At 42.4% G+C, this 21,169-nt stretch overlaps 1 protein-coding gene across 4 annotated transcripts; it reads right to left on the reverse strand.

Annotated features, from left to right (window-relative positions):
* Positions 1-434: 434 nt before the first annotated feature.
* On the reverse strand, positions 435-20,243 carry pacsin2 (protein kinase C and casein kinase substrate in neurons 2). Of its 4 annotated transcripts, XM_053414681.1 has the most exons (12): positions 20,076-20,243; positions 12,457-12,549; positions 12,208-12,364; positions 11,802-12,037; positions 9,488-9,643; positions 9,202-9,377; positions 8,983-9,103; positions 7,871-7,918; positions 6,504-6,634; positions 3,601-3,738; positions 2,311-2,492; positions 435-2,224 (listed from the first exon to the last, which is right to left on the reverse strand). In XM_053414681.1, the coding sequence occupies exons 2-12, from the start codon at positions 12,511-12,513 to the stop codon at positions 2,112-2,114; spliced, it is 1,515 nt and encodes a 504-aa protein (XP_053270656.1). In that variant the 5' UTR covers positions 12,514-12,549; positions 20,076-20,243; the 3' UTR covers positions 435-2,111. The 4 variants fall into 4 exon arrangements, with proteins under 4 accessions (XP_053270656.1, XP_053270657.1, XP_053270658.1 ...); XM_053414682.1 differs by lacking the exon at positions 7,871-7,918 and having other exon boundaries at positions 12,457-12,547; positions 20,075-20,243; XM_053414683.1 differs by lacking the exon at positions 3,601-3,738 and having other exon boundaries at positions 12,457-12,547; positions 20,075-20,243.
* Between the last annotated feature and the right edge of the window lie 926 nt (positions 20,244-21,169).

A 21,169-nucleotide genomic window follows, 5' to 3' on the forward strand; every position in this document is an offset into this window, starting at 1 on the left:
TTGTAAGAGGGTTATTTAATTATCTATTAACGTTAAGTTTATTTAGAATGTTATGTTCATCATACAATGGTATAAAAAAGGACAGTAAAATAACAAAATAAAATGTTCTAATAAAATTATAATACTGTTTCATCATTGTAAAAAAAGCATAATTAACAAGGGCTCATTTGTTACTTTTTTAATAAAAAACATTTATGTATCACTACCCTTCTAATGACCCGTATTAATTTCCTGTTATTTCATGCATGAGTGTGTCTTTGCTATATATTTATGTATTTTATCAATTAATATCCTAAGTATTCATTAAATATCTTGTTTTTAATTACCAAAAATCTTAATTTTCCTTTCCTACTACATAAATTGTGAATATTTTGGTGCTTATAATACTACAATTTTAACCACGGAATAAAATCAGCACTCAGGACAAAATGTAGTATTTTCTTTCCAATAAATTCATTTATTATGTTGTGGGACAACATTTACAAACCTTACTGTACAAGTACAGCTGCTGCTGCGCATTGACGACAGCACGCGCCCTGAAAACGTCTTCTTTCTCTTTGTTATTCAAGACAAAAAAATAATCATCTTCCTCTTGTGCTGCAGTTGAGGGCATCAAATAGCATATTTCAGTGATTTCATCAGAACATTAGGCAGTTAATGAATTTCGAGCTGGCACAAGAGGTTTCTCGCCTGAAGTTCAGCTCTACAAAAAAAACTCAAGCAGACAGAACTACTTAATCCAAACATGTTTTAAGGTTATGAAATCAGGCACGTCCATTCATGTCATAGCTCCTTAGAGAAAACAAATCAACAATTATTCACAAAGTATTTGTTGATTTACTCCGTGAATATAGCCCTCTCTACGCAGGGGGGGGAATAATAGTCATATTTACAAACACAACAAAATGACAAATTCAAGGGATATTTTTCCATTAGACATTCAATTAACGTACAAACTGATTCTCAGTCACAGCATTATAACAAGAGTAGAACAAAAAAGCACTTGTGGCATCATAAATTAACAATCATCAATTTCCAACTACATTTCATCTGATGTTGACGTAAGGTTCAATTAATCCAGGCTATTTACATGCACGTATGGTTTTATTGCTATAACTTGTAATATATTGTCAAACCCCCCAAAAAACTAAAACTCTCCCATAACTTTGTATTTGACAAGAAGTGAGAGAACTAAAACATTGGAGATTCAAGTGCGAAAATCTTTCAGTGTCGAGTTGAAATAAAACGTAGAGCATTACAGATATTTGGGTGGAGAGTTGTTCGAGGTGTGAGTGATGGCGAAAACCCAGCATCAGTGATAGTGAATGATGGACAGGTGAAGAAATACTATCAGTGAATATACATTCATTCGCAGTGACTCGAGGAAAACCCGCCCACTGTGAGCTAAATGAGGACTATGTGAGAATTATGTCGTTATCATTCCTTGTAAAAAAAAAAAACAACCCGAACAGTGAAATGAAAAACCCTGAAAGGAACGACAGAACAATGCAAGTTAAATCTGACACAATACTCATTAAGGGCCTTTTTTCTCCAAAAGTTTCTTGAAATATTTATGAAATGGACTCTTATTAACAGAAATGGTTAATCAAAGTTATAAAAAAAGGGTCGTCTCCCTTCATGAATCCACAGTGGCTTACGTATAAAGTCTGCATGGCTAACATTGCAAAACAATTTGTCGGAGTCATCCCAGTGTTTCATTAAAACAATATATAGATTCACACATAAAGTTCATTGAGTTTTATCTAATATATATATTTACTAGAATACTTATTATTTTTGTAACAGCATAAATGGGATTTTAAGTAACATATTTTTACGCTGACAGCAATTTTGTTTTTCTTCCCTCGCCTGGAATCATCTGGAAACTGGAGGTTAATCTCCACTTTAGCACTTTTCTACGACGGGTCAAAGCTAAAACATGTCGAGTGGTCCTGTTATAATCCGCATCCTCTCCGTCCTTCTCCCACGCCGGTCCAGTCTCCATCAACAGGGAGAGAAGGGTTGAAAAACGAGGCCGAGCCTTTTCCAGCCGCACTGTAATTTCTGAACAAAACACTTTCTTCACATTCGGATTCATCTGTGACAATCCACTACTGGATGGCCTCCACATAGTTAGCAGGATATAGGCCCAATTTCCCGTTCTTGAGCTGGCCTTTGCACCAACCCTGATCGTCTTCATCGCCAATTTTGGTTAATTCATCCCCTGGAAAAGGAGAAAGAATCAGATAAATACTTTGTTCTTGTAGTCTGGTTCCTTTCGGAATCTTTCACCTCATCTCGGCTCCTTACCTGCTTGGAAGCTGAGCTCGTCCTGCTCCTGCCCTTCGTAGTCGTAGAGGGCTCTGACAGCCACAGACAGACCCGGAGAAGCTGACTCGTCCTCGAATGGGTTCCCTTCACCATTTGCGGAGAATGGGTTACTTCCTGTGTCCTCGTCTGACCAGTCTGGAGTCTTCTCCATGCTGCCCACACTGGAGAACAAAGATAGGCCAGCCATTTAGAAACCCTTCTAAATCTCAGGGCCTCGTAGACGGACAGGACAACCCAGCTTGGCAGGCGTAAGCAGGAGCAAAAGATCAATGTTAGAGCAAGAAAAGGCAAGAAAAATAAACACAACACCAAGTAGAGTCACGACAAAACACACACAAAGCCCGAAAGCTTCTCTGAATCCACGGGCAGCTTTGGGATTTATCCTGAAAAACAAACTCCAACAAGTGGGAAACATGCTTTCGTACGACATCAGAGCTACAAGGCAAGATTTGTGTTTGTGTCAGGCAACATGATTCAAAAGTTACCACTTCAAAATCAAAGGCTCAAAGTGAAAGTGCACACAATGAAACAAAACCAACATGACAACACATCAGAAGACACGTGAAAAGTTCAGTAACAAGCAGCGACGAAAATCATGTGAGTGGATGCATGATTGGTGTTTGACCTGAATGGCCAGTAGGGGGAGCCACTAAAACACCAAAAAGAGATTTGGGCTTTGACAGACATGATAGTTGTAACACAGTAAATACACACCAGCACACACACAAATTATTTACAGTCAGACCTGGACACAGCTGCAACATCTACTATTCAACTTGTTCAATTTGAGTATAAAAAGGCAGCATGACATTTCATCAAACAGGTTGAAGTCATGTATTTGTACCGTAATCATACCAATTAAAATGTCTATACATGTGTATGCGCTTTATTTAATGTTATATTGTGTTTTAATCATCTTTTAACTATGAGAAAACGTATAAACAACCAGTGTAAAGTGTTAACGAGTGTGTAGATATTCAGATCTGACTGTAAGACAGCACATCACATGTAACGTTCTGAAAAACATGGCACTGTTAGAAGTGAAGGACAGACACACACACTGACTTTGTGTGCCGTGTCATTCCAGTGACCATGCAGAGCAACACAACAACCTGCCACCTGCAGGACGAGAGGGGGAACACCAGAGAGAAGGGAACAAAGTGAAGGCAGGAGACGAGGAGTGAACGGCAAACCACGGAGAAGAGACAGAGAAAAGGGGAGGCGAGAAGTTTGTGGGTTGGCACAGTAGTTGCCCCCTTGTTCACCAACGTTTTTATTTCCTCTTTCTCCACACTGATGTGGTTGACTGTGGTCTCCTGCTCCACAGCCATTTCCTCTTCCTTCTCCTCCTCCTCCTCCTCGAAGGGGTTCGAGCCCACTGGTGCTGTTTTAGTGGGCACAGTCAGGCTGACGACATGGAACACAGTGAGAGATGGGTTGTTGACAAGAACTCACACGTATAGGTACAGACCTGTGACAAACATGACCGGGGGGGGGGGGGGGGGGGGGGGAGCGTGACAAAGACGGTGCCAAAGCAGCATCTTCTACAGCAGATGCTCAGCTTGATATTCTGACCTTAAATAAAACCACTTCCCCAAACAGTGTCTTTTGCACATATCAAATACTGACTTTGGTCTGGAACAGTAGTATTTTTGTAACAAAGTATACAATTAAAACCCTGTTAAGGAGTTAAAAAAAAGAACGATTCAGTAAACTTAAGCTTAACTTGTTCGCTACTTGAGCTGCAGTTTTCTGAGATGGCGAGACTCAATGGTTTGCCTCTTAAAAATAAGAACCCTTCTCTCGTCTTCATCTGTCAGAAATCAACCACCCAGTGTATCATGTATCATAATATCACACAGATGCCACCAACATCCCTCAACCACCAATCCGCCATTTCCTTCTCCTCACAGTTAATTTCCTCCCAGTCTGTGGAATTCCATCTTCGGAATGGACACATTATCCTCGTAATCTCCCTAATACTGCATTGTAGAATTGAATGTGTGAAGTGAAAGAAAACCGCGGGCCACAGTCAGTTTGGGGAAGTGATACTTTGAGCAGAAAATTACGGAGACAGATGAGCCAATCATTATTGTACTTCGATTTTACAATAAACAAGGTATTACAATCAGAGAATAGAACAACTTCTTAAAACTTAAAACTAAACACAGATAGAAGAGACAACGTGGCACCAATTGGCTTTGTTATGATAAAGCCTGCACCTTATAATTAACACAACCTTAGAAAAACATTAATAAGTCACTTCCCTGAGTGACTCATCACACACTGTGTCTGCTGCGAGTTGTGTCTGCAAAATCTCTCTGAAAAAGTCACACGAGTGCAGTTTGTTTCCTTCCATTGTGACTTTACACATCAAGGGACAAAGTTTTGGTGCAGTCCACCTCATCAGAGGAAACACAGGGTTTCTTTTTCTCTATTTACAGAAATATTGGGGCCGTTAACAGCAGGAGACATCAGTTGGCCCTGGAGAGTGTGAAGCGGAGAAACTTGAACGCCTTTGTTTGTACAGTCATGCCATGCATGACTCCTCAGGCTCGACTCGGAGGAGTTGTAACAGCAAACACAGCTCGGGTAAGAGGCTGGCACAAAGTAGCTTTAGATGGGTTCAGTAAACAAACACACTTGATCTTGCAAATTATACTGAAGTATGTAAAGAGCTTTATTTCTGTCTTATCAATGTCCATTATTGTGTATTTATTTAAAAATTCTCCTTATCACCAATTGGTGTCTCTTAGGTGTGTGAATGGAGCTCTGCTGGCCACAGCTGGGGACGAAAGCTGAGCTCAGACCAGCTACCGGAGTTTTAAATACCTAACCAACTTGAAAATTGGGTTTCATCATGAACATATGGAGAATCTTCATATATATTCTTCTCTTGAATCTTAAAACATGCCTACAATACAAGATTTCGATTTCAGACAGGCAGCATCCTTATGTGGAGGAAACGACCGGGGGAACAATGTGCAGTGTTGATGGAGCAGCAGAGCGTTTGACGTTTTTAAGTTCAGAGGTCAAATGCTTTCCGTGCCTTACATTCCCCGTGTCGACTCCTCCACATACTCCTCGCTTGTGGTTTCTGCACACACACCACTTGTACTGATGTGTGGATAAGGGCTGATAGCAGGTGTTTGTACATTAATTCATAAAGGAAACCTCGTTACGGCGCCACAGAGGAATGTGAAGCATTAAGACACAGGCCAGGGAGCTCACAGCAAACCGCACTTAATCCCGAAATATATAACACACACACACACCCACACACACACAGGAGCTCACATCTTTCCAGATACATCTCTATGCAAATGACTTTGTGTCGTGTTTTTACTGTGATGAACACGGCATGAAAGTTTTTTTTACGTTCATCTACCGTTTGTTGCCATCTCCATGCACCACTGTTGCCACAACACCAAACACACACATTTCTCTGCCAGAGCAAAATAACTTCTTTGTCTCATCTCGTGTCAGAGACATTGCGTAATGTTTTTAAAAGATGCCAATCGAACATCAGGTGGCTCTGAAGCTTGTAGAGACATTTAATCTCTTTATATGTAATTAGATCATTAGAATATTAAATCAATGATCACAAGTCCTGCATTCAAATCAAGAGTGAAGGATAAAAAGGATTTTGTTGCCGTAAATTTCAAATAAAGTAAATTATACGAGGTTTCTCTTCGCTTTGATGGACTAAAAAACGGTTTTCTATCTAAATGTTTATTTATTCTTTATGTGAACCAGAAATGTCTAAAAGAGAATTGCAGGTGTGTCTGACTTTAACAACACTAATCCTGCCTTCTCTGAATTTTCCAGTACCAGTATAAATATACACGTCTCCCTGTGTATGAGTAACTTTTCCACATTACTTTTGGCCTCATTCCAGCTGTGCAGCAGCAGACTCCCCGTCTCTCGGGGACGACTTCTTTCCCAGCAAACTGTAACTACATGTTTACTGTCGCTATGGAAGCGTCCGTGCAACTTGACGTCAGACCCGGAGCTTCCCTGCACTTATGCAATGTTTACAAGGATTCCTTAAGAAGGGGGGATTATCTGAGATGTGGGGAGGTTTGGAATGGAAAGTCAGAGCGGGGGTGTGTGTGTGTGTGGTTGTGTTGTGCCCAGTTTCCTTTGTGTTTGTTGAGTGATTAGATATCTACCTGCTGCTGGTCTTGACAGATTGAACAGGCTGGTCTGATCCAGTTTGATTGATGCCGGTCAGCGTGACGCCTTCCGATGGCTTCTTCTTTTCTCGCCTGCTGAGCGTTCGGTTCAGGTCTATGGACCAGTCCTGATAGACACACACAGACACACACACATATTACTGTGAGACACATGTGACTGTGCTGACTTTGAAAGCGGTGGGAGAACAACTCATGCACTGCAATATAAACACACACACACACACACACACACACACTTTATCACACAATCCAACAATCTGTGAAACATTTCCCAGACTGTGGCACCAAATCTGGACTTTGAAACTGTACATGCACATGTGTGTTTATACAATACTGTGCAAACCTCCTGATAAAATGAGAGACACAAAAATGTACAGAATCCATCACCTATTGAAAGAAACATAGCACCAAGGGAACCCCCCCCTCACACCAGAGTCCAACCAGGGAGAGTGAGCAAAACAAACAACCTGTGTCTTTTGTTTATGAATTCAGTTGTAAATATTGCTCCAAAGCATTATGTCTGGTTTCATCGCTCTATTTTTTGTAATGGTGAACTACCCAGTTACCCGTGGTGCTTGAAATCCATTCTAACCATTGAAGTGGCCCTGCACCACTTCACCCTGCAGACCTCCTCATTCCTTATACCACTGCTCGTACACTTTGATCTGCTAAGATGTTGCTTAGGTAATGGGGTTTAAAACGAAGCCAGCAGTTGCGATGCCTCTCATATATATATAAATTATATGTTATATATAACAATAGTAAGTGTGACCTCTAAGCTTCCAAAGGGCTCGTCTGACCGCTCTGATTTCTCAGGCCTCTCAAATTTTAAAGATCAAAGTTGTTTTCCGGTCTGGCCGACGACCTGAGACTCTGTGGCGCTGCTGAGCTGATGTTCTTCTCCTCATGGAGAGCACTCATGATTGAGGAGGGTCACTGAGGGGTCAGAGTTCACTGTTTAAAAGGAACGGCAACAACAAGCTGCGAGAATAGTGGTATCGATTCTAGGATTTTTTACGTCCAGGAAAATCTACTTAAACCTCCCTTATTTAAAAGGAGAAGAGGCTGGAGAGTTGATGCAGGTTTTGCCAAACGTTTTCATAAACATACAGAACTATGGCAGAGACGGTGGTGTCTGTGTGCAGTGCACTGGGATTTTGCCTTTTATATCTTATATAATTCTCTGGAGCTTGAATTAAAAGATACAAACACAACCACCTCAAACACACACAAATGGAAGCAGTAAGTGGTGAGTGTGTTAGTGCTCTATAAAAAAAAGAAGAAGATCTCCCCCCCCCTCCCATGGCTGCTGTGACAGAACAGCCCTCCCATGCAGAACTCACTACAATGGACCTTCTCTTAAAGGAGCGAGGATGGGACCAGTCCAAATTCTGTCAGACATGGGAAAGGGAAGCAGGTGTAAAAAAAAAAAAAGGGTTAATGCAAACAACAACGTCTAATCCTGAAACTGGAGAGGAACAAACTACAAGCTGCAAAAAATGTTAGTTTGTGGATGCAACAACAAAAAACACTCATTTATTAGCCTATATGAGCCTTTCACAGAAGTTATAACCTAAATCAGCTAATTACTTCAGCTTGTTAAATCAACTTAATACAGTGAAATGACAACAGTCAGTAGCTTCTACAAGCAACTAACATTTTTCCTGCATGCTGTTTTTGACAGCCTATAAATGTTTTGTGCACATCTACAGCGTTGAGGCTCATGTTAGAGTGTATTTTGACAGAAACAAGATTTAATCCTCTTTGTCAAAATAGTCTTGCAAAAACCAAGCAGTAATAATGATGGAAGTTGTAAGCGGGGGGGCCTCACTGGAACAGTTATACCTCCAAGAAAACTCAGCAGCTTCTTAAATTATGGCGCAGAAAGCACATGCAGCACATTTTGGGCCTTTCCTTCCTTTTTTCATTTTTCACCTCCTGTTGAGAAGATGACATAACATCGCTCTCACTGTCGCCCCCCCGATGGCCAAGGAGAGATTAACTTCCACTTCTGCTGCCAAACAGCACACTTCAGTGACAAGACTGATACCAGGCCATAACTCCAGCTTCGGATAAATGCACATGGAAAATAAAACTATAGCAGTGCTCCGCTTGAAGTTCCCTTCCCTCAAACATGTTTAGTTTGTCTTGTCCTTCTGACTGATGCTTCTCACAGTTGGGCCACTCAGAGCACCAATGGTTCTTAAGAGGACACAGTAGGCATCTCCAGATAAATAAGGACTTCACTCATAAGTTCTCTACTAAATAATAAATAAAGACTATTGTGTATTCATCTTTTGAAGTCAGCAGCAACAGCAACAATCCTTGCTTAAGAGTACTTGTGATTAGGTAAATCAAGGGTTCATAACCTGGTGTGTGTCTGTTTATGACATGAAAAAGTTTTTGGAGCCACTCTAGATGATCCACATACTTTCTTCCCCCCTCATGAACTTACCTCAAACTGGGGCCAGTTCATTGGCATGGCGGGGCCGTGATTGGACCGGAACCATTTCAAGTCCTCTTCAGCGTCAGTGGCTGAGATTGTGTCTTCCATCGTCTGGTAGATCGTCTGGAATCTGAGGTGACGGTACGGAACAGGAAGAACATTATTTTCTGAGCGTTTGATTAGATATTTGACGGACTTGGTTACTTGGGACGGGGTCATGTGACTGACCTGTGTTCGGTTGAGAGGTCCAGGTGCTGTTTAACCTCCAGCAGCAACTCTCTGAAGAAATTGATGCGTTTTTCTTCAAACTGCTGCGACTGCTCAAACACCTGCTCCATGTTCTCCATGTACTGAGGGGTCACCTTGTCCAGCTCTTCAAGGGATTTATCATAGCGTTCTTTAGTCTGGACGACAAGAAGGGACGACGAGATTACAATTAAAACATGATTTTGTATTTGAAAGGAAAATGCAAAAGAGAATTTTATTTTCCCATCCCACAGTACTGAAGTCTTACCTTCTGCACCTCCTGCTGACACTTCTCCACCTTCTCCTGGAGCTTCTTCTGGGCTTCAGGGCTGTTGTTGCTCTCTAGTTTGCTGTTGGTCTCCCTGCTGGCCGCCAGCTTCTCCTCTTTGCAGGCGGAATGATAAGATTTCTTCATCGTATCCACCTGTGGATTCAAATTAATATCTTTAATATCAACACAAGTGATTAGATAAACCAGTACTTTATCTTTTCTAGGTCTAGGAAAGAGCTAATGCTCAGACAGTTAAAAAATAGAGGAAGCAAACTCATCCAGTCTGGGTCTATTTATGAAACATCGTGTAGTACAGTGTTACTCTTGGCCGAGGCTCGAGCAGACATGTCAGATCTGGTATTAACATCCGTCCTGAGAGGTCCAATTACAAATGGACAGGGCTTAATTCACCTGGTATTCATTTACGTCCTGGATGTATGACCACTTTTGATCAGATCTTACTTCCCCACTTTATACGCAAATACACTAATATATAATTTCTCTTCAAGAAGATCTAATTATGTTGTGTGTCTGATTATACAGATGAGCCTGTTTCGTGTGTGTTGGCGGAGAGAGAGACATTTAAATCATTAGATGGTGGTTCATGTTGATATTGTGGCCACAAAAAATGTACATATGATAATTGAAGAGTGTAAATAAAAGTCAGATTCATTGTGAAACTGTAGAGAATCAGAGGACGTCAGCTGAGTAGACGTTTCTTCCTAAGTGACCCGGGAGGCATTTCGTTCAGCGAAGAGAATGATAAATGGACAGAACGTATATTTTCCAGTCTTCCTGACTAGTCACATTCAAACAGTGGTTCTATACACAGTGCTTTTTGTATCACATACCATTCAAACACTGTCAGCAGAGCCGTCAAGGGCAATTAGCTCAAGGACATTCTGGCATGCAGACTGGAGGAGTGGGGGATCGAACCTCCGACCTTCTTTTAGACCTTATCTCAACCTACTGAGCCACAGCCGTCACAGAATGTGGCCCCATGAGTCTCTGATCTGCTCAGAATGTGGTCAGAGGGATCAGATCACAGGACGCATATGGATGTTTTCAGACCAGGACCTAGCACTGACCACTTCTCTGATCACTCAGGCCGGATGTTGTTACCAGCTCTGAACAGGGTCTTCCTTCTCTTTAATTTGCTCAAACTGTCCGGCATGTGTTCTTCTATTTGAGTGAGTGTCCTCTAATATAAAATTCCAACACTAAGCTCTCATTCGGAATGTATGTACTCCCGTAATATTGACATTCTTCCTACGTCACCCATGTCAGCCCCTAATTTTCTAGACCAGTTAATTACTCTCATTTCCTCTCTGCCCTCCACTACTTGTCCTCGTCTATACAGTGGATCAATAAGTCACTAATGGCTGCAACAATGCATTGTTCTGTTTCTGCTTGGTGAAGAGGCCAGGATGTCACAACCCCTCTGGTGACATCACTCGCGCAGGAAACAGGGGGGGAAAAGAGCCTGAAGGTTACAAAAATGTTCAGCAGCTTTGAACACACACATATCTGCTTGTACATGTGTATGTGAGACCACACAGAAACATAGAGGAGCGTGAGGGCTGCAGAGTAAACAGGCTGCCAAAGTGAACGCATTAGTAGGAAAAACATGGAGCTTATTTTGAACTGAGAGGTGACAGTGGCCTCGGTGTTTCCTTCCTTTCCACTGACAATCAAAGTCAGACAGGATAACTGGCTGCCACCTCGGCACAATGTGACTGATGTTTGGCAGGAGCTTCAGGTTCATGAGCAGCACTTAGTGGCGTCAGATATCCCTGAGCGTGTTTGTTGTTCAGTAAGCAGGTAGTCATGGAGAGAAAAGAGACAATGATGTGTCAGTAATATTTAATCATGTGAAGTGAACGGTAAAATTGACGCGAACGGCTTTAATCAGTGAGGTGGGAAATCACTTGCTCGGAAGTTTATAGCTTGCCACTCAAATGGAATATTTGTTATATATTTACCGACTTCCTAAGGAATGATTTATTGATCTAGATATTAATAAATCAGGCATATTCAGGGTACTGATATCTATGAGTGTGTGTGATTGGGTGCAGCTTTAAGGTACAGATACATAAAGACCAGGTCCAGGTGTGCTTCTCTCTTTAGAGCCTGATGAGACCTGTTCCTCTCATTCCTGACATCATCGTTTTAAAGACGTGTGACTGAGGAAATGAATCATGATTCATTGAAACACATAAAGGAGAGGTGAAATGCTTCGTCGTTTGTTTGCTTGTATGTTAGCACTTTTAGTTTGCAAACATGTTTGAACAACTGTTGAAGAAACCCGCACCTCTTTGAGTTTCTTGGCCCAGGGTTTCTGGGCCTTGCGGAAGCCGTCCTCCGCCTCTTTACTCTCTTTAAAGCCGCCAATCATCTGTTTGTGGTAGGAGTCTCGCTGCCAGTTCTTCAGTTTCTCGAAGTCTTCTCCCATCAGCGCTGCTTTCACCTCCATGTGGAGCTCGCTCACCTTCTCTGCCTCCGTGCACAGAGCGGACCAAGCCCGCTCCAGTGTACCATACTGAGGACCTGAGAAGGACATAATCACCTGTCAGTATTTGGACATTGATGTAAATGCATTAATAATAACTGCATTAGCACAATGTAGCGCATCGTTCCTAAGAGAGTGAAGAACACAATCACATTTTGATGTTTATGTTATATACAGAAATGAATTAAAAGCATTTTTACTTAAGTACCTTTATCTACGAGTTGCCGCCACCGTTTGCCCCATTCTGAGAGCTGCAGTGCGTACGACTTCTCAATACGTGCCCGCTCATGGAGACAGTTCATCAGGTCATTACAGAGCCGGTTGCCATCGTCTACCCGTCTCACTGTTCGCTTGTAGTTACCGACCTGAGAACCAGGAACAGGGACAGAGAGGTGAGAAAGGGAAGTAGAACATCCGTGGGAAATGTGGACGTGCAGAGGAAGTTATGTTGTCTCACCTCCCAGAAGCTATCACTGGAGACATCGATCATGGAGTCGTCGTAGGAGCCCGACATCGCTGCTGCCTCAAGTTACACTCAGATTGTAGGGGCCTGGAAAATTACAAACATTAACTTATGTGAATATTATGAATACAACATCATCACTGAGTCAAAGACGAACAACTTCATTGAATATCTGCATCTACAACAATCACTTCAAGAGCAAAATGTCATGGTGAAAAATACCTGCTGTAATATGTCTTGGAAACTTGTCACTTTCCGTTTTTAAAGTACAGCTATAAAGATGATAAATTACTAATTAAAAATGTACATACAGTAAACATTATTTTTTGTTTCATCTTTCGCTTTATCTTGTTAAAAGTTCTGCTCAAAAACACCAGGAGTTACGCTGACATTCAAGAAAGTGAAATATGTGAAACCAAGAAGAAGAGACATATTGTTATTGCATTGATCTCTTTGTGTGTGTGTGTGTGTGTGTGTGTGTGTGTGTGTGTGTGTGTGTGTGTGTGTGTGTGTGTGTGTGTGTGTGTGTGTGTGTGTGTGTGTGTGTGTGTGTGTGTGTGTGTGTGTGTGTGTGTGTGTGTGTGTGTGTGTACTATGAAACCTACAGCATCAAACCAACAGTGCTGAGAGTACTGATACGGAGAATGGAAGAAGTGGAAGGGAAGAGAAAGTGTGTGAAGGGGTTTGATAATGGAGGCAGCAGGTGGGTGTTTTCATCCATTTTTATAAACTCATCACATTCAACACGGGACAAAATCAATTCACAGTGGTTGTTGGCAGCAGCAGCACAGTCTCCGCTGAACTACAGAAGTGTGTGTGTGTGTGTGTGTGTGTGTGTGTGTGTGTGTGTGTGTGTGTGTGTGTGTGTGTGTGTGTGTGTGTGTGTGTGTGTGTGTGTGTGTGTTTCTGACAGCTAGATAGAAAAGGAGACTAGACACTGCGGGCAGCTTCCGTATCCGTCTCAATGCTTCCACAGACAGTCCTCTGTTACTCTCCTCTACCCCTCCTCTGTCCTCACATCCATTTCAAACCCAACATCCCCCCCAAACAGTCTCTTTATTTATCCCCTCATTCCTCCCCTCCATCCTCTTCCTTTGCCCATTTTCTCATTCCTCTCCTCATCTTCAGACTGGAGCCTCTTCTCCTCTCTAGTATCTCTTGCAACTAAATACATTCAGACCGTCCAGCTGACACAGACTGACAAAGGACTTAGTGTGTATATATATATATATATAATTCACACATACAGTATATTTACAATGGTTGCTTGCAGCCAAAACTATTTTTCTTGTTTAAAAAATAATTACAATTAAATATACTTATGGCCGCGTGATTTTTGCACAAAATGTGATTCATGACAAAATTCCCCATCTCTAATTTGGAGTGGTCCACTTGTGATCAGAAGATGCATTGTGTGTGTGTGTGTGTGTGTGTTGGTCAATGGTTAGTGGCCCGTGGCCCTCGAGGGCAGCATTTGGACAGAGGGTAGTATTGTGGTCACCACAGGACGAGGAGGCGAACGAACAATCCTCCCTTTAACTGTATTTGTAGTTTACAATCAGGTCAGTCACACAACCAAAGACACACAAAGCCACAACCGCAAAAACTGATTTCTGTCATATTCCCAGAGATAACGTGATTATCATCTTTACAAGACAGAAGCTTTGAATTAAATTATTGATCAAATAAAAGATCAAAAGCATAATCAGAGAAGAAAGGGAGTCAGGGGTCAGTTTAATGTGATCGTAATCTTTTGTCAAGTAATTATTTGCCGTAGAAAACAGTTAATATCATTATATTAATCAAGCTGTATTTGAGTCTATGATTTCAGTATTTATATTTTGTGTATCAGAGTTGAAATCATTTTGAATCAAAGAAGCTTTTGGCCACAAAGCACATACAGGACTGTACTATGCATAAATACTCCAAAGATCATGTCTGAGTATGAAGATCACACTTTGTCCACACAGTTTTTGTCGTCTTGCTCCTTTAGACGTTTCCCCACCAGCTGTCCATATTCATCATTCACCAATCACTACTGCAGCCCCAGAGAGGGACACATGGAGCGGGCCGCAAATATCTGCTCTAAACATGGCAACAAGTGCCGCTGCTTCAGAGAAACCTCCACAACACAATCACAACAGTGAGATTTACAACGTGTGACAACTTTAGTATGAACAAGTTCCTCCTTTGACACACAAGCAGGAAGAGCTGAGAGATCACACAAAACATATGAATAAATACCCAGTTACCGGTGATGCCATACTGGTGACTGCTGGTGATTTTACATGATATTACACACACAATTTTTTGAGAAATTATCCTGTGATGTTGGCACAATGGCAACGTAACATTTAGTTTTAGGGCATTTTCACGTTTTTGTTATATTTGGTTTCAGATCGTAATTCAGGATGCAAAATTTGTAGTAGGTCCTGTCGTTAAAACCTGAATGGGCTGCTTCTACCTATACTTGACAATGATTGGTTTGTAGATGGGCATCTGACTTCTGTGACGCCACCGTTGTCAATTTGGAGGGGAGTAGCCTAGAACCCGCCAAATGAATGTCCTCTTCATTCAAACATTGGGGCGTGATGTAGTCTGCAAGTAATACTGCCAGCTACTTCCTTTGCTTTTTCTTCTTCTATTGTTTAATGTCGTCTCAACTTCTTGCAATTGGTCAGAAAGTCCAAACTATTGGGAAAAAAATGGTTTTCCCATCGTAAACGAAACGAGCCCTGGTTCAGTTTGTTCTGGATTGAGACCTCGTCTTTTGGTCCTTCGACCTTTACGCAGCTTCATTCTAATGACTAGATATTTTTAAATACACTGATGAATGGAAAATGACCTTGCAAGCCAAAAACATCTATGATATCTACAACAATCTATTGGGAATTCCTTCAGCACAAAAGCCCTTTATCCAGGTCCGATATAATCAGGAGCAAACAGGAACAAACGTCTGCACACCCTTGGCTCTCTAGGACATGTGTGGGGGGGGCTGTGTTAAACAATTGTACATGACTTGACCCAGATCTGTAAACAATGCTCTTGACTAAGCTGAGGTCTGAAGTCCACTCAATCTGTCACTCAGCAGGAGAACGCTGATATAATTCCACACTCTGCCACATGGGAATGAAGAGAATATGTAAACAACGCTAAATGGATAAACTGCTATTTAACAGTGTCTTATTGACATGTAAATAAGCAGCGAGAGATAATTACACAGGACAATCTGTCTAGGCAACAAACGCATGATTCCATCAAAGCTGCAGAGAACCTGTGTGAATGTGGGTCCTTACGATTACAGCCTTTGAGATTACGTAATCAAACACAACAATGATATCCACTAACAGCTGATAAGTAAATGTACTGAGCACACTGGAATCTGGCCGCTCAGAACGGTCTCAAGATAGAAGTGAGCACATGCATTCCTCAGTGCTGCCATGCCTCAACTGAGCCTTGGCATTAGGAGCAAGTTCCCATGCTCTCATTATCCATCTCACCCATTTATCAAATACATTTTTCTACAGTAGAAGGTGTCCTGTGATAATTAGTGAATGGTGGTGCAGGGAGCAGCAGCTGCCTGCAGCCAGTTTAAAGGGGGAGGACATGCACAGAGTGAGACAGCAAAGGGAAAAGGTGACTCGTGTGTTATTAAAAGCACATGAACGCTGAACTTGAGTCACTACGAAGCAACAGACACGAGATCCAAGTGTCCTTTCCCAGCTGGTGCAAGGAGGGAGCAATTCGAAGGAGATGACGACGACTGAATTAAAGGGAAGAAATCATAGACGGTGTAATAAGAAGGACGAAATTAAGCGGCACTGTCTCGTTTGCCACTAGAATGTCGATACCTGACCATTTTTAAATGATATTCTGGTTCAGGTCGGGTTTTTCAGTCAACAGTGCCAGGCTATCTAGTATCTAGATCTGCCTGTCGAGTTTCGGGTTGGGCTCAGCCAATTATCTCTCACTTAGGGCAGTTCTTATCACACTGGTGTTTTTTCAAGTGTTAATTTCTCTGGTGAGTTTGGTATTTATTAGTTAATTAATGCAATAAAAACGGGTTTAGAGGAGGTAGGAGACACGTAGATGCAAGAGAGGGACTGAGGTTACTGTTGGACAGATGGAAGGAAGAATGCATCCTTGAACATATTCTTTCCCACAAACCAGCAGCGAGCTGTCTATTCACACCATGTTTATGTTTCTCAAGGTTCTCTGGGGGTCGTCACACAGAAACAGTGTCAGGATCAGGAACTAAGCAGAGTTGCAGGAAACAACAGGATACCGACCAAAGAGACGAGTACAAACACAGCTGACCAGCCTTAAAGTCTGTGACTGTTTCTATTGATGTGTGAAAAATATAATCAGAGCATGTACAGACCAACCTGAGTCGTCACACACTGCACATACACTTTATAAATGGCCATTTCTGAACCAGAGAAAGAGTCATGTTTGTTAGATGTGTGAGGTTAAGTTGTTTAAACTTCTGTGGAATCAGACCCGTCACAGAACAGAGTCTTATCAGAGTGTGTAGCAAGGACATCGCTATTGTTAATGTCACACAATCTGAAAACAGTCATTCTGTCTCTATTTGACTCAGTAGCTGCTGGAGAGGGGAAACAAGTGAAGTAAGCAAAACTACACTGGGGGCTACTGTCACATCATAGTGTGTTTCCTGCTAAATACTGAGACCTCCAAGTCCCGTCCACCTTATCGTCACTGCAACCAAGAGAACACGGTGTACACATTTAAAAGAAAACATCACTTCCTCTGCCTGAGTAATCATTACTATATTACATAGAGATAGACCAGACCCATTTTCAAACTGCACCTTCATTTTGATCTTAACCACACAACCGGAAGTTTGGTGACTGTAACTTGCACGGGTATGACTCCATCGTGGTGACAAAATCTGTCAACAGAAAGACAGACGGACTCTCAGACCGACGCACGGACGAACAAAAAGACAGACAAGCAGATAAAACAGGTACAAACACCAGTAGTCTGTACCTGCTACAGTAAGTATCTCTAGGATCTCATTTTGCAATAACGACACACACTACCAATACCAGCCCTGCTGTTCATGAACATTTCAGGAAGACAGAGTGATTACATAAGAGCTGAAAGCTTACTAAGTGTTCTGCATTGCCAAATTAAAATTGCTTATCTGGCCGCGGGTGTTTTTTGTACGTTTTCCATTTCCTTCTTTTGTTGCATTAAACGCCTGCAATACCTCACAGACGGAGGGGGGAGCGCGGCTGAGCTGATCTATCCCTTCAATATTGCAATACCACAGCAGGACATTGCTAAATCCCGACTGAGCTGCGAGAGAAAAAATAATACAGTCATTCCTTTGCTTCCTCAAGCTTGAAGGTCAGAAGTTTCCACGGCCACTGCAGGTCAGGGCCTTGATTTTATTTCCCTGTCAGTCAATCACCTCTGCCCTCGTTCCTCATGTGAGCTCAACAGCTGCATGCGACTAGTGAACTGAAGAATATGGCCTTTTCAATGTAGAGTCTCTCCATTACAGACCCACAACCATATCCACAGCTTTATTCCACGGTCAAGTGAATCTAAACATAAGACAATGAAACCGTTGGTCCATCAACACCAGTGTCAACTCCAGCTGAGGAATGACTGACTGGTCCGCCTGCTCAAAAACCCTTTGCTCTGTGGTCAGGGGGAAACAATGGCATTTGTTCCACACTTTCAGGTATTTTCCACTGGAACCGCCTGCTGAGCGGAGAAGAACATAATGGAGGGAAATACAGTATTACATGGCAGGGAAGGGGAGATCCTTGCGTCACCGGCAGGCAAATCCTCATGTGGTGCATTTTAAAGCTGCAGACGCTTCAGGAAAGTGTGATGAAAGCAAGTTCATCAGCCTTTGACCTTTAGAAGTTGTGTAGTGTCCACATCAGAGATTCTCCCACAAAAACAATAATCACAGAGGACCAGTGTGTTCAAATTTTTCATTATAGACTGGTGCTTACTTTCTTGATTGCTAATTCCAGTTATGATTTCCTTGAATCCAAGCACCTGTATGGACAGGACCACGATACCACAGATCAATCCCTGAACAGACGCTGTCTCCAAAAAAATAACATCATCCGCGCAAGATGGCAGCGTTCGTATATGTTGGATATTTTGGCTTCATCTCTGAATAGTGGCAGGAAGTGGAAAGGCGTCAACCCTCTTTATACACGGCCCAATGGTCTCAGCTATCAAAGCACATTTAGCAATTTAGGAGAGTCCGATTTGTGATGAATTTAGTGAGGAATCGAAATCACTCTTTCTAATCCCTTTTGATTTTTTGTTTCATAGAGGAAGTTCAAGTTTATTTATACCGACAGGACACAGCTCTGTGAGACTAATACACCAACACGGATCCTTAACTGGAGAGCAGCCTAAACTGGAACACCTATTCTAACTTTAACTCGGTAGAACAGCCACACCCACTTTTAAAAAAAGGGGAACCAGCGTCTTTTTTTCACGTGGGCTTTCACTACTGCTTCACCCTGACAACACTACTCCTCATACAAACACAAACCACACACATTTATAACCCCCCCCCCCCCTCCCCCCTCCTCCCCCCCTTTCTTAATGTCACTCCTTCATGACTGATAACTTCCAGTGATTCATTCATTACAATACGGTGAGTTGTGGCCCCCAGGTTCCTCTGTTCCCTGTGATTAATTTGACCTCGTGTTGATAAGGATTTCACTGTGAAACGCATCGAAAGGACTCGGGAGTCTAATAAGCCAGAACTTGATTTGAATGACTAGGAGCATGAACTTGGAAGCTCGGTGGCCCTGCAGCAGATCCCAGCCCAGAGCAGATCACAGCCCTGTGCAGATCACAGCCCTGTGCAGATCACAGACCGGAGTAGATCAAAGCCCTGAGCAGATCAAAATCATGAGCAGATCCCAGCCCAGAGCAGATCACAGCCCTGAGAAGATCAGAGCCCTGAACAGATCACAGCCCTGAACAGATCACAGCCCAGAGCAGATCCCAGCCCAGAGCAGATCACAGCCCAGACCAGATCACAGCCCTGAGCACTGGCAGCTACACAAGCAGCTGAGAAGTGGACTTGTTGTATATGTTGTCATGTAGGCATGTGCAGGAGGGCACGACGCGGACTTCACGTTATCTCTACTCGGGTGAGCTGCCCCACCCTTTATCACTCCAGGCAACGAAACACGAGTGTCTCCCGGCTAAAAGACAGCTGGGCTAAAAAATAAAAACCTCTCCGGGAATTAACCCGGTTCAGGACAACCTTAAACCCCCCATTAATCACAAAAGTTATTGTTAACCACGAACCTGACGCTGCTAGCTTCCATTTGAGGACTTTTTGAATTCCAACCCGAAACACCCGCGTTACCCGAACCGAGTCCCAGTGAATCAGTGCGGAACTAGTCAGACTGCACTTCCACACTTTAACCCCTGTGTTGAATATCTCCAGGTCCGAACAGCATCGAACCCAGAGTGAGTTAGTGAACTTTAACGTTAGCTCACTAGCTTTACTGGTAGCGAATTAGCCGCTGCCCCGCTGAAGTACAAGGGCGAAAAAAAAGTTTAAATGGTACAATTCTAAAGCGTCGGTGTGAACGTACCTGGGTTTGTGTTATTCCTCCGGACGGTTCGGGTTCAGCTGAAGAACTGTTTCTCTGCTCGGGGCCGCGGACAGTCTCTTTTTGGGTCGTTTTCTCCGCTCGGCAGCGGAACCACCGATCGACTGACTGACACCAGCGTCATCCAGCGTAGGTGACAGCCGCACAGCACATCCTGTATGGATTTTCAGAATAAAACCAAGAGGGGGCAGGCTGCGTTTTGTTTCTACATCGAAGGAGGAAATTGGGAGGAAACTTAGAGAACCACTTTTAGGACTTTGGTTCTTTAATTTGTGTTCTGATGATCTGTGATCTTCGGGTGACTTTTAACTGTTTCATTCTATTGCTTCCCATTGTCTAGCTTTCGGCATATTTGGTAAAACATAGACGGATAGCGGTGGTGGGTGAAGTGTTTGAGTCCACAAAACACTTTCAGGGGTAAACAGCATTGCAGCCAAATCCAAAACAACTAAAGTTAATGGTGACCACTTCTTCAAACGTAAAAAACTAAGATAAAAAAAACATGACATGCCTCCATACTGCTCGTGTGGAGTCGCCCAAGTGTCTGTAAGAACCAACATTCAAATTCAACTCAAAGCGGTATCATTTACAGGGTGTTTTAATAATAAAAAAAATGTCCCCTCTTATATATTTTTCATACATTTTATATATTTTTTTCACACTTTCACACACACACCACAGAAAATTCCTTCTATGTGTAACCCTACTCGGCAATAATACCTGATTCTGATATCTGAGTGTTTTTTGCAGTAACAGCCATCTATTTTATTGAACTTTGCATGACTGAGCTATAATTTAATATAACTTATCTAAATATAACATCAGCTAAAACCAAACAACATAAATCCTGTTTGGTAATGTAAATAATTCTGTTTGAAAACAATAACTGGCATGATTGTTCTCCGGTGTCAAGTAACTATCAACATTTTTACTTTGATAGACAGACTTCCTGATCTCTCAGTCTATTGCAGACTGGTAAGCTTTTTGCAAACTATGAAGAGGCGCGCCTGTCTGACGTCACATCCCTTGGGCAATCTCATCAATAGCACCCTGAGTGGTTCCCAACAGGGGGTTTG

This window comes from Pleuronectes platessa, chromosome 22 (assembly GCF_947347685.1).
Source record: "Pleuronectes platessa chromosome 22, fPlePla1.1, whole genome shotgun sequence".
NCBI lineage: Eukaryota > Metazoa > Chordata > Actinopteri > Pleuronectiformes > Pleuronectidae > Pleuronectes > Pleuronectes platessa.

Bases quoted from the DNA above. Each gene is read 5' to 3' on its own strand.
- pacsin2 (XM_053414681.1), bottom strand. From the start codon at position 12,513: ATGTCGGGCTCCTACGACGACTCCATGATCGATGTCTCCAGTGATAGC. The intron at 12,038-12,207 runs GTACTTAAGTAA...TGTCCTTCTCAG, and splicing joins GCGGCAACTCGTAGATAAAG to GTCCTCAGTATGGTACACTG. The intron at 9,644-11,801 runs GTGCGGGTTTCT...TTGAATCCACAG, and splicing joins GGGCCAAGAAACTCAAAGAG to GTGGATACGATGAAGAAATC.